The following is a 14,109-nucleotide window of genomic DNA, read 5'->3' on the forward strand; positions in this document are numbered from 1 at the left end:
TATCATATTCAAACAGTAATTAGAGGATCAGCTTCGTCTCGCCACGCTGAAACGTACACTCACAATCCCAGAATCAGGACCAGCCAGGTTGAAGTTAATCACACACTGGTTTGATGAAGAGAGAAAACACTGAAGGTCCTCTTGTATGTCATTTTAAAGTGAACTTAAGTTTCTGGTTTTCCAAACAATTTTTGAAGAATATTAAGGATTTTCTAAATATTTTCTCTCCGGTAAATCTGTTAAAACTTAAATATAGCTGCAGAGGGAATCTGGTCTTAACTGAAGAAGACAGTTCAGATAAAGATAACGGTTTAATAAGATAAGTGTTGCATTGGTAAGGAACACATTCATTAAATTTAAACTGTTACCAGTGTTTCTTAATGCTTAGCTTCAGAACATTGAGTATTTGGGATCATTGTTCTGTTCACATCTGACAGACGAGTGTAGAATTGATCGTCTCTTGACCCACGAAATCAAGACTAGAAGATCCAACAAGCTTGAAAGGAAGAGACAACCAGTCTGGTTTACATTTCTGGACGTTTTCTTTTAATTGAACCTTCATTTATCCTGCCCACAACTACAGAACATAGCTACCACATCATAGTATTGTTTATGTGCACTACACTGCTGTGTGCACCATGTACAAGAAGCCCCATCGAAATGTTTTACAGATGCAGTCAGTCAGATTACAGTAAAATAAGTTAAAACAACACTCTTTCAGGCCTGTGAAACCAGGTAAATAACAAAAATCATCCTTCTGTCCTGATGGTGCCATTTCTCTTTTTCTATACAGTAGTTCTACAATATTGTTAGGCATGGTGATTGTAGTGCATGCCGGCTGATTTCACACTGTAGGGATCTCAGCATAGTGGTGGTTTCAAAGGCATTCATTTATATTCCTACCCCACAATTCTTAGCTGTAAAGAGGCAGTGTGTCACTCTTAGCACAACGTTTAAAAAAACCAAACCTGTACTGAGTCTGATGACAGGCTGAGGGTAAAAACAGGAGCTCAGAGGGGCTGCTTCAGGAAGCCAACAGATCAGGCTCTGTGAGGAGTCGTACAATGCAACAACAGGCTTTGTCCAAAAGTTTTAGAGGACAAAATGTTCAGTGTGTAGAATCTAAATCCAATACAAGGATGAACAGGGAGGGCAGAGGCGTCACATGTGTCATCCTCTGCAATGTTAGAAACTCCAGCCGACATGAAGGCTGGGGGCAGGATTTAGAGTCAGTACCAGTTAACCATCAAGAATTCCAAAATTTCCACCCATTATCACTCTGACGTAACTAATATTAGATGACATTTTTCAGTTATATTTTTAAAAATGAGGTCGATGGCAGATAGCTCTCCTAACAGACAGTACCAGACAAGTGTCATGAAAAACAGAAGTGACAGGTCAGGCAACCTATCATTGAGAAATTTTACATAATGTGATTCATTTGTTCTTCTTGTTAGAGTCAAAGCACAGATTGACAAAATAACAGACTGTAGTTTTATGTTTAGCCACTTGACCAACTGCTCGCACCCTGACGTTAAAGAGGAAGCGACATTTGCTGTGAACTTATTGGCTCACAAGATGCGCCACTTTTCTAACCCTAGACAACATAAATTAACCTTAAATTTAAATGACTAAACATAAAACCACATATTTAGCATGTGCAAGCCTAAAAATAAACAAACAAAAAAATAAAATGTCATTAAATATTCTGATGTTTATGATTTCGTTCACGATGTTGCTGATTTCAGGTATGCGATGAGGTCCTGGCGCTCTCCCTTCTTCTTGATGCCAGCGAAGATCATTTTGGTTCCAGGAATGTACTTCTTGGGGTTCTCCAGGTACTCCATCAAGGTGTCCTCACCCCAGATAATACCTGGAAGAACACAAAAGATCAGCGATAAATGATTTAATAGAGGCAACTAAGAGGGATACGACCTCCAAGCCAAAAGGTTAGAAAACCGACATACGTGGCCAAAGTTCCACCAACAGGTGATCTTTCAGAGTCTTACGTATGTATTAACTGCTACTGCTACTAGTGTTGACATAATCAACCGTTCTGGTAACTGATTAATAATTTAGATCATATGTCTGGGTCCAGCTTCTGAAATGTGATGACTTGCTTTTTTTTATTTTAATATCATAGTAGATTGAATATCTTTGTGTTTTGAGATGTTTCAGGAAAAAAAGAAAAATGAGGATGTCACCTTGGGCCTATTAAAAACGTATTGAGCAGAATAATTGACAATGGCAATAATTATTAGCTGCAAGCCTAAATGTATTACAATTTAAAATTATGTAATTTTAAATAATATCTAAATTATGCCCCCCTTCACTTGCTCTAGGGCCCGGGCAGAGGGTCATTCAAAGCCTCATTTAACCACCAGTGAACTGACCTTTACTCTTGTTGGCGTCTGTGTACGAGAAGCCCTCTGCCTGTCCGGTCTTGCGTCCGAACAGACCCCAGAGGTTGGGGCCCACCTTGTGCTTGCCGCCCTCCTCTACTGTGTGGCACTGAGCACACTTCTGGACAAAAGCCTTCTTTCCTTTGGCAATGTCTCCCATAGTCAGCTGGAGAAACACAGCGAGGGCAAAGAGGGAGTCAGGTGAATAGTTATGACAAATTTGTATAATCTGAACAACATAATTCATAATGCAATCAATAGTCTGAATGATAATCTTAAATAAAAGCCCATCTTCTACTCATAGACCAGTTAAAGCAGGCAGCTCATTCACTGCCTAGTCGGACCGACGCCATCTTGTGAAGGTCGTGTAAGGTGACAACTTTTCCTGCACCGCTTTCTTTACAGTACATTCACTCAAGTCAGGGCATTCCCCTGTGTACTGGCACCCTCCCGAGGTCATTTCAAGGAAATCCTACAAGACACCTGCACGGGAAACCTCAAGAAATCAGCCTTGAGAACACGTTAAACTGCCGGCCTGGCTTTAGTCCGCTCTCGTCTGTTTATCGGAGCTCTTTCTCTCCAGCACCGGCAGCCTCAGCTCACAGGAAAAGCTGCCAGGTTTGTCGAGTTAGGAAGGTTTGTCTTAACAGCTATCCCGCTATGAGGGTATAGCTTTAATATGCAGCTCTTGTCGATGGGAGCCAATGAGTTTAAACAAGCCAACATTAATGAACTTAGCTAAAGGTGCCTGAACGCTGCATGCCACTGTGGCAGAGGACTGACTTGAGCCAAAATGTGCTTCCCTCCTTCCTCAAATTACTGCCAAGGAAAGCCTCAATGTATGAAAACTGGCTAAATACTTTTTTTGCTAAATTTGCTTGACTTCCGTCTGCAATCAGTGGAAGCCTTCACTATTAATGTGGTTAACCGTGGTTCACAGTAAAGGCTTAATGTCATCGGGAAGGGGTAACGTTACACAATTTGACGCAACCGGTTTAGCTGTTCCAACGTGACCTCGGCGTACAGCCGTAGGAGCGGGACAAGACCACGACTGTCCACTGGCCAAATGTGACACTTATTGTTTGGAGAAGCGTGGTCATAAAGGCCAATTACGACAGTCGTATCTTAATTAACATTCGATAAACTATCTACTACACAATGACTTCTTATCGTACTCACGATTAGCTATAATGCGGCTAACGTTAGCCAGCATGACTGAAAGGATTGCAGGAGTTGGATCTCGAGTTAAGATAATGTTGTATAACATGTAACGGCAATTTTCTCATCCTGTATCTTACGGACAATAAGGCGTACAGGACCCTGTACTTTGTGCTAATTGACGAAAAGGGGAAAGCAAAGTTAGCTTATGTATCACAGCCCTTACAACCTCGAACATGGCGCTTCACCGGCTGACTAGCATCCTTCTCATGAAGCATCAAGGACATAGATAACTGTTCACTAGAAACTGATAGCAGCTTTCATGTACAGACAGCTAATGCTGTATTTATGTACACATTTTCTGTTTCACATGGCAAAGCTTAGTTAGAGTTAGAACGTTAACGTTAGCGTGGCCTGGTTAGCCTGCTAGTAACGTTAGCCAGTGAAATGTAACACATCCAGGATGTCAAGGATGCTTCAATGTCGGCGTCCGAATCTCGCACTCAGCACTGCAGCATTAGCTAACACCCATACCTAACATAAAGGTAATACATTAGACGCTAAGAACATCTGGTCATCTTTAATATACAACAATAACAGAGTCCTATTTTAAATTACCGCATTTCTCTTAAATAACGGTCTAGGTTGGTTAACCCCTTTAGTTCACGCAAAGAGAGCAACCGGGCTATTCACCAACATGGGCGCTAACGTTAGCCACAAACTACCGTTACTATTCATTATATTTCAGTATCATTTTCAATAATAAAATGTCCAAACGAGTCTTTCTATGATATAACTGCTCAATATCATGTATAAAAGTTTACCTTTTGATTAAAATATGGGGGGTTAAAATCACTCCGGTGTAGGTGTAGGCAATTCCTCTCAGCCGGCGAGCGGTTTCTGTCGGTCGTAAAGAAGGTCACTTCACTTTAGAGGCCCCGGCTTTTGACGTCATCCAATCACGTGCCAGACGATCGCTTCTGAATCCTGACGTGGTCACTTGAACCCGACCGAGTCCCATTTCCGCAAGAGATGCTCCCTTACCCAAATGTATCTCTTAATTATTATTAATATCATTTTTAGTTTGCTTAGTTTTTAGGCTACCAACCACAATTACACAGTGATGAAACACTAATATTACTTTGACTTTTCTGATTCGTCTCTACTTCAGTAGGAGATGAGACAAGGGTCCAAGGAAGGAAACGAAAAGTGTGTTTTAGTACATGTCCGATTTCCCAGCTTCCATTGCGGAGAGAAAAGCACCTGCTGGAGTTGCCTTATAAGGAGATACATAAGTACATTTAATGTGCATTTCTTCACTGTTAATAAGGACAAATTAAAGTATTTATCATAGTTGATATAAAGAATCTTTAGTTTGCCAATTATATTCCAGTTACATTTTGGGAATATGGATGAACTCAATATGTCTTCCTATTTTTGGTTCTTTCCCATATAAAATGTTGTGGATATACATGTTAGAACTTTTCATATAGTATTTAAGATAATTTAGTGATGGGTAAATCATCTTTAATTCGAATAGTCGAGACATTTATTTATTCACATTTTACATAAAATAACTTCCGACAACTATAGCACTTACTTGCAACTAACCTTTTAAAACAGGAGGACATGGCAACATTTTAAGTTGTCATTATCGTAAACCTACTAAATTACCACGCTATATAGTCTCACAATGCCTCACAGCTCTATGCCGGATATAATAATAATAATAATAGTAAAGTCAATCTTTATACAAAAATCACTCCTGTAGAGCAGACTTGACAAAGGTCTTCACAATGAAAGACTTGATATGAAATAAGGACAAAATATAAGAGTAATACTTTTTTCGTAAATTTTTAAAACTACACAAAGGCTATTCTAAACAGATGGGTACTGAGCTGTTTTTTTAAAGGTGACCACTGTGTCCTCAGACTAAAGGGAAACAGTTAAAGTTACACAGTCACAACCTCAAAGGCACAGTCCCCTTTAGTTTTTAATTTGGTGTAAGAGGTCATTTGGGGTGACTTTGTCACTCTGTACCTTTTAATGCAATCACAGATGTTTGAGAAAATTTTCATAGCTCAATATGAGTTGTATTAGATACACAGTGTAAATAGTGACACTGTGAGAATTCATTTATATCTTTGCCACAACCACAATAAAGCCATTATAATCTAACATATGTCCTCAAGAGGGTCACTCAGGACTGCCATGAACACAAATACACACACCCACACAGCAAATGGTGGCACAGATATAGAGCATTTCTGAGACCCTCACCCGACAAACAAGTCACAAGGCTGTGAGGGCACATTGTCAGCTGACTTGCTTACGTATGTGTTATATGTTGCGTGGTTCAATGACGCAACATTCAAACATGTGATTAAAATATTATATAATATACATTGTTTTGTAGTCCATTTATGTATTTTATTGTTGACAAATATGGAAATATTTTTCTGTTTACAGTGGTGGAATGTAACTAATTGCATTGAAGTACTGTCCTTAAAATTTGAGATGCTTGTACTTTACTTGAGTATTTTCTTCTCGTGCCACTAATACATTTACTTATACTATGCTTTTACTGCACTACATTTCAGAAGGAAATATTGTGCTTTTACTCCACTACACGTATTTAACAGATTTAGTTACTAGTTACTTTACAGATTGTTTTGTGCATACAAAGTATATGAAAAAGTGCAAGTACATCAGAAACTATTAGCTTATTAATCAGAAAAGTAATTGCTAACTATACTAATGCAAAACTGCTTAATGGTTCCAGCTTGTCAAATGTGATGATTTGCTGGTTTTTTATTGGTTGGACAAAACAATCACTGCAAAGGTGTCACTTTTGGCTCTGGGTGATTGTGACGGCATTTCCCATTTTTTTTACAAACCAAACAATCAATCAGTTAATGGAGAAAATAATCAACAAATTAATCCATAATGAAAACATGCATTATTGGCAGTCCTATACCAAACAATTCAAAAATAGCTTGGTTGTAGCATCATTTTGTAACGTTGACCAACCGAGAACAAGAGTGCTTTTACATCTCCCGTACAGCAGATGGCGGTAAACGTTCACGGTCTCTTGCGATTGACTACTATCAGCTCCACTGATAGGTTCACAACTGTGGGAATTCACAAAATTAACGCACAACCTTTGACTAAATCACATGACCGATGGAAATTTAGCAGTTTTTGGACCTCGGTGTGACTGTTTTTCCTTTGCGATTTCCAAAGTTCAAAGTTGAAGCGGAAGCAGCGCTGTGAGGCAGCAACAACGGCTGCAGGCGGCCGCAGCATTCAGGTGAGCAGGAAGCAAAGATGGAGGAATACGCCTCTAAACAACCAACCGAAAACCTCGACGACCCTCCCAACAGCCGACTTTTCGCGGTCACAAGTCGGTCCATAACCGAAGATGAGCTGCGGGAAAGTTTCTCTGTGTTTGGGGACATCCAGGGTGTTTGGGTTGTGAAAGACAAGCAGACAAAGGAGTCCAAAGGAATCTGCTACGTGAAGTTCGCCAAGTCCTCTCAGGCCTGCCTGGCCATGGAGGAAATGCACGGCAAAGTGCTGGTGGAAGGGACTAAACCAATCAAGGTAACGGTTAACGGATAAACCAGCCTGGCTATCTTAACGTACAGAATCGGTGCAAGTGGCCGTTAGTATACAGTAAGTTTTAGTTGAACAGTCGAGTCATAAAATACGTTACGTGTGGTCAGTGGCTTGCTAGCATGCTACTCACCGAGCGTTGATGTCCGTTTCATTGGAGAACGACACCTGTGTTATAGCTCTCATTTCGCCTGAATAACAAACCCACATTTTCTCATTGTCTCCTAATAGTGTCTATCAATGCAGATACTTCATCTATAATTTACTGAGGTCTTCGATGCTTCTGATGTAGCACATACAGGTGTCTGGTCCCAGAGCGTTCAATCCGCCTGCAACCGAGTTCAGATGATATATTATCTTCATTAGATGACGTTAGAAACGAGGAGACAACTGTCTGATGGCAGGCTGCCTTTACAACTGAGCTAACGAGCATTTTGACTGATTGTCAGCCGCTCAGGCGGATGCATATGCCTCACTTTCCTCTCAAACTACTCCCGGATAAGAAATAGTCCCTGTGATCAGGAGGTAATGTGGATTATGTTGACTAACCGGGAAGATGGAAAGCTTCAAGAGGCAGAGACCAAACTTTCATTTAGTGTTTTTTTTTCCTCCTTTGTGTTGAAGTGAAACAAACATCTCAAAATCTTTGCACATACACTGTTTTGAAAATGTAGGAGAACTTAACCTTTCAGGAAGTGTCGTTGGATATTCTGGATATTCTAAAACATGGCATCCTCCGTGTCTATTGATTTATGTGATGCTTAGCTTTACACGATGATGTTTTATGAGGCTGCAGTTGTAACCAATCACTTGTAACCATTTTTCCTTTTCGGGTTGGTTGTGCAGGTGTTCATTGCTCAGTCGCGGTCTTCAACAAGACACAGAGACGTTGAGGATGAGGAGCTGACCAGGATCTTTGTCATGATCCCCAAAACTTTCTCAGAGGAGGACCTTAAAAACACTTTCAAGGTAATTACACCACATTTTGTCACATAATGTCTGTGTGCTTTTATATCTCATCACTTACCTATTTTGTATTTATTTCTGCCTTAAAGCCTAGCATGTGTATAAAATAGAACTTATATATAAACATAAACCCCTGTATACTGGCTATAACTGCGATCTCTTGCCTCATTATATATGAATGGAGTAAAGTGAATATAAATCCTTCTATCCCCGGGCTGTTGCCTCTGTCTGTCTGTGTCTCTCTCAGGAATATGGTGATATTGAGTATTGCGTGATCATCAAGAATAAGTCCACAGGGGAAAGTAAAGGACTGGGCTACGTGAGATACTACAAACCCTCCCAAGCTGCACTTGCTATAGAGAACTGTGACAAAAGTAAGACTGTGTTTAAATCTTTTGCTGGACTGTAAGACTTTGCATTTCTGCACACTCATAACTGAACTTATCCTGTACAGGCTGTTAATGTACTGCATGTGTGTGAACTGCTGTGGACATTTTTGTCACTTTGATGATGATAATGATGATGGTGTTATTAGCTTACAGGGCCATCCTGGCTGAACCTCGCACCAAGGCTACAGCAACCGAAGATTACACCGGGGGAACGGCCAGAGGTGATTACATGGGTGGCGCCGACTCCACGAACCAGTATGCCTTACCTATGGGTACGCAGTTGTTCGACATCCTAATTTTTCTGTTACATCTGGGTTAAGTTTTCAGTTTTTGGAAGACCGTGACCAGCAGTTAAGTCAAATCAGTATTTAAGGTGATGTGTTTCCTGCAAGTGGTTTCACATTATTTCACTGATCTACAGGTGGCAGTATTGCACCACAGCAATGCACCAGCAAAGTCAGGGAAGAAGACTGTCAGCAAGTAAACATAGACATAAACAATGCATGATATACATTTTTCAACAAAGTGGGTTAAGACGCTCTGTTGGTGAGCACAAGTATGAGTGATTAAAAATGAAGGACGTTACTGCCAAAGTACAAATGCTGCAGAGTTCAGGTTCAAGTGAGTTATCAGCTCATTCTGGCCTTATGTCCCACAGGATTAAGTAATGTATCACTGCACATGTCATCAGCAGGCACTGAGTACGAGCACATTCTGTTCACCATCATTTCAAAAAGAAAAAGACAGAGATAGGAGGGCAGGAGGTTTGGGGGGAGTAACCGGAAACGTTGTTGTTACAGTAAATATCTTCCAGTCTGCATGTTTGATATTCTTCATTCGAATCAGTGGTACTCTCAAAGCTGCAGTTGAAGAATGTTACTAAAGCAATTGTTTGTTTAAATGATGAAGAGAGAAGTGATTAAATTGAAGACATGAATGAGGAGACTCATTTTCTGTTTCAGTGTTTCATTCACTCAGAAGTGGCTGACGAAGGGAAATGACCGTAAATCAATTAACCAAAACACTTAATTTAAATGGAAACTTGAATCTTAAGCGTCTCTTCTGGAAGGTCTCTGATATGAACACTCTGTCCTCGTATTGACCGTGCTGGTCCTCTTCCCTCAACAGCTGACCCTGGCACCTACCCGGTGATGGACTACCGCTCAGGTGACTTCACGCGATGCCTGATGATGTCAACACGGGCCGCACTCACCCAGGAGCAGATTTTTGCTCTGTTTGACATCATTCCGGGCATGGAATACTGTGAGCTGCAGAGAGACGCTTACGGAATGAGCAAAGGTTAGTGCTAAAGCACAAAGGAAGCCTTTTCTCACCTCTGCACTTTAACACTGTATGTTAGAATCAAAGCAAAATTAAGTTGCCTTTGCATCATAACTTTCTTCAGGAATGTTTAAGTGTTGGCCTCCGACTTTAAAGAAGAGGTCTGTTAGAATAACATGTAACTCTCCTTTGGCTCCTGTGGCTCTTATGGAAGTTCAAGCTCTGGTTGGGCCGGTTTCTGGTTTTGCCGCTCCTGTCAGGTGTACATGTGAAAACTGTAAACCAGCCTGTGCTCTATTCCACTTGAAACTTACCCTGTTGGCTGTTCTTGTTTCTTGTGTGTCACGTGCTCTCAGGTCATGCTTTGATTCGCTACAGTAATCTTGGATCAGCGGTTTACGCCAAAGAAAAGCTGAATGGCTTTGAATATCCGCCTGGCAACAGACTGGCAGTAAATTTTGTTGATGATGGAGAGGATCGCAGCAGGTACACACACACACACACACAGATACACATGCATATATATACTTAATATACAAACCAGCATACACTAAACACTATATACTGTGTTCCTGTAGAAGGGTCAAAATTAATGGAGGTGTGGAGCAGAAATGCCCTTTAAAGTTAATTTATCCATTAAATTTAAAATAAGTACAAAAATGGCACCGATAATTAGCAGCAACCTTCTCTGTAAGTCTTCTTGGTCACATTTTATTTGTTGTTAAATATTCATGGATGAATACCACTATTACCCCCTGTGGGCCACAGTGACCGGCCAGTTGTTTTCCAGAGCTCCCCGATGAAGGAGAAAAGGAGCAGGCACTCTTTATGTAGTAAATGAAGAAGTGCGTAGTCTGGAGCCGTGAAAGCTGTTGGCACAACAGAGTTGAGAACCTCACGTGAACCTTTGTGCTAACAAACAAGCAGCCTGGGCGGTACGCTGGTCTGAGTGGAGCCAGGAAAATGTCTTAGAGACACAAAATAAGTAGTTTTTATTAACCTGGCATGTTTCCAGTATTGTAATCAGAAGCATTTTGATATCTGTATGGCAGTGTCTGTATAAAGCCTCGTCTTTTAGTTTGGTCACACAGCAACACTTTGTGGGTATGAAGCACTGACGATCAGCTTTAAAGCGCCCGTGTGCTTGTGTCTGTGCAGTCCTGTCGGGCGGATGGCCATGCAGTTTGTCGCTGCCCAGATGATGTCTGCAGTGTGGAACGGACCCTCCACCAGCCAAGTGATGAAACCCCCTGTGAGTGCATTAAATCTGCGCCTCATTTAAGTTATATCAGATCACTGTTTTTGTATTTATGTTGTGTGTTTGTTGGTGCATTTTCCACTTTTATTGGACCAGTGCTCCAGGGATTAAAAAATACTGCTTCTGCAAAGTTTTTCTTCATCTGCAGAAAGACTCGCTCATACACAGATTGATTATATTTCAGCAGAATATCAGTCTGATTTATGATAAACTAACCTTCATCTGGAAAACTGCCACAAAAATGTAATAAGTGTAAATTCTGTTATTCTGTGTTTCCATTTTTCTCGCTGTTGTCCTACACTGAAGACAATTTAATCATCATCATAACTTCAGAAAACTACTCACCCTGTAAATAACAACCCAAGGTTAATTACTGTTCTGGGTAATTATTCCTCCAGGCTTCCTCTGCCAACTACAGCCCTTTACAGACAAAACAATTAATGGAAAAACAGTTGGTAATTACACAATATTTAACACGTTTAACCTGGAGCCTGATGTTTATAAGGATAATACAATATTTGACCAGTTGGTTTTATGCAGTCAGGAGTAAAAAATCCAAAATGTTTAAGCTGAATCACTGATCCTGGGTGTCTGTTGGTATCCACCAGGGTTTCTCTGCTGTCTCCACTATGTCCCGGATTCAGACAGATGTCAACCTGCCCCCTCTGAAGAAACTCGCTCCGCCCGACAGCAAGGCCAAGGAGCGCTTGTTTGTTGTGTTCAGCCCCTCCCCGCTGCCCCCAGATGTGCTGGAAGACGTTTTCTGGTAAATGTCCCATGTGTTGATTAATAACTTCTCTTAATTGTAATGTTGTAAGTGTACACTACTCCATGAATGTCACAAAATGCATAATACAGTGTGCTTATGGTGAAAATAATGGTCCATTAGCCAGAGGGTTGAAGGTTCAGTTGATCGAACTCTAAATATTAATAACTGCAAACGACTCAGGATGAGAGCATCAAGATATATTTTCTTAAATGGTTGTAATGTTACTGATGATGCTCCAGACAATCAGCATTAACAAATGTTCCTGCTTTACAATGAAATGGTTTCTCTCTCACTGTGCCTCCCTCTGTCTGTCTCTCTGTAGTCGCTTTGGCTCCCTTATTGAGGTCCATTTGGTTCCTGGGAGGAAGGTTGGATACATGAAGTATGCAGACAAACAGGTGAGACTCTTGAATGATGATGGAAGTGAAGTGTTGTTGTGTTTCTCTAATTTTGCTTCAGCGCTTCAGGTTTCTCTGTCAGTAAATTTCCCTCCTCTTCTCTCTGTATGTTGGTCTGTCTCTTTCTCTCAGTGTGCAGATGAGGCCATGGCAGTGCTCCACGGTCGCGTCGTCAACGGAGTAAAGATGAAGGTGATGCTGGCTGATCCTCCCAGAGAGGAATCTCACAAACGCCCCCGTACCTACTAGGACCATCTGACAGGAATGAGCGGTAAGTGCCAAGTTTCCTGCTGCAGGGAACGCCAGTATGAATAACAGGACAATTGTGTAACAAAGTATTTTGGTGACATTGTGTTGTATGTACTGTTAATGTATTCTGTGTCAGGCCTGTTACATGGTTTGTGCAAGTAACACACACGCACACACACAGCAGAAAAGGCACATTTCTCACATTCTTGCAGAGGAAAATATGTTTCAGGTGGATGTACAAACTGACCACCCAGTGAAAGAGCTACCAGTCAACCAAGCTTGATATAGCAGTAATGTACTGTCTCTATGCAAACACAAAAATGTTCAGTGGCAGTTTGTGAAGACACAGTTTATGAGAACATTTTGAAAAAAAAAAATCTTCTATCTAAGCCAATAAAAGGTAAAGAAAAACATCATTTAACTGAAGATTGAAACTCTATTTGAAGGGTAGACTCACAGCAGTTGTATCATACCATGTTTTCACAGCATCAGGTATTACTAACGAGAACTCGCTCTGGTTGAACATGCAGACTGTTGATTACTTCCAGGATAAAGAAAGCTTGTTAGCCTGTTAGCTGGGCTTTCCCTCAAGAATAGAACAGGGGTGCAACACCATTTTACTCAAGTCTGGCACCAGTAATCTGCTTCAGTTCCAGGGTGTTAGATGTATATTCTGACACAGTTTTAGTACAAAAAGCGCAAAACTTTGTCCTTAACACCCGTCTAAAATATGTTCACGTGAAAACGCTTTGTGTGTAAACTTCCATAGACTGTGTGTGAGAGCGTCCTCCGTCTTGTCACGTCCACGTGCAGTCTTCCACACACACACACGTGCACACCTGTAAAACTGTATTCGCCATTTGTAAGGAAAGCACTACTCAGTGTGACGAGATGTCAACAAGTTTCTAATGACAGCTGTTTCTCTCCCCGTGAATAACACTGCAGCTTCTTGTTCCCTAGGCGACTGTTGTCATGACACAATGACACCTGACCTGACCGACCGACCGACCGACATCAAGACCTTCTCAAAATCAAAACCTCTGACACGACCTTTGACACCTGTCTGACCTTACCTTTGGTCAGTGACCTTGCTGTGACTCACTGATATAACAAGTACATAGCAGCAGCATCCACTACTAAAATGAAGTTTGAATCATATACAGTCTGTGAAGAGCAGTGTTAGTGTGTGTCGTTTGTGCTCAGTGTCATGCTTTTTATGCTTTTTTTTTTTTTTTTAAATCATTTCAAACTTGTCACTGCTTTTGGCTCTTGTCAGCTGGACTAACCGATGTACAACTGCATCAGTAGCACAACATGATTTATCAACAGGCGACTGCAGAAACGCTGCAGGTTCAAATGTGTGGAGTTCGATTGTAGTTCAGGTTGGCAGCATTTTGTTCTTGCAGCAGTGTGGGTAGGAGGCTGCAGTCTGTTCGTAAGCTAAGAAACAGAATTTGTGATGCTGGGTCTAGACAGTTTTGTTTTTCAGGTCTGCTGCTTCTTTTTTTTTCCTCTTATGATATGACCTGTAATTCCGTGTTGAGCTCAGTTCAAAGGTGTTTATCAGACTGTGAACTTTTTTTGTTTTTGTCTCAGTGAAAATAAAGATCAGTTGAACACACCA

The 14,109-nt window shown here is 41.0% G+C and overlaps 2 protein-coding genes across 3 annotated transcripts; one reads left to right on the forward strand and one right to left on the reverse strand.

The window, feature by feature from the left end:
* Positions 1-508: 508 nt before the first annotated feature.
* Positions 509-4,500, reverse strand: LOC121613789 (cytochrome c). Its single transcript, XM_041947420.1, has 3 exons — positions 4,385-4,500; positions 2,394-2,568; positions 509-1,873 (listed from the first exon to the last, which is right to left on the reverse strand). The coding sequence occupies exons 2-3, from the start codon at positions 2,560-2,562 to the stop codon at positions 1,728-1,730; spliced, it is 315 nt and encodes a 104-aa protein (XP_041803354.1). The 5' UTR covers positions 2,563-2,568; positions 4,385-4,500; the 3' UTR covers positions 509-1,727.
* Positions 4,501-6,721: 2,221 nt separating this feature from the next.
* Positions 6,722-14,109, forward strand: rbm45 (RNA binding motif protein 45). Of its 2 annotated transcripts, XM_041947649.1 has the most exons (11): positions 6,722-7,163; positions 8,022-8,144; positions 8,389-8,515; positions 8,677-8,802; positions 9,659-9,829; positions 10,168-10,297; positions 10,970-11,063; positions 11,678-11,835; positions 12,161-12,236; positions 12,369-12,507; positions 13,446-14,109. In XM_041947649.1, the coding sequence occupies exons 1-10, from the start codon at positions 6,888-6,890 to the stop codon at positions 12,483-12,485; spliced, it is 1,398 nt and encodes a 465-aa protein (XP_041803583.1). In that variant the 5' UTR covers positions 6,722-6,887; the 3' UTR covers positions 12,486-12,507; positions 13,446-14,109. The 2 variants fall into 2 exon arrangements, with proteins under 2 accessions (XP_041803583.1, XP_041803582.1); XM_041947648.1 differs by having other exon boundaries at positions 12,369-14,109.

Source organism: Chelmon rostratus, chromosome 11 (assembly GCF_017976325.1).
Source record: "Chelmon rostratus isolate fCheRos1 chromosome 11, fCheRos1.pri, whole genome shotgun sequence".
In the NCBI taxonomy this organism is placed as follows: Eukaryota; Metazoa; Chordata; class Actinopteri; order Chaetodontiformes; family Chaetodontidae; genus Chelmon; species Chelmon rostratus.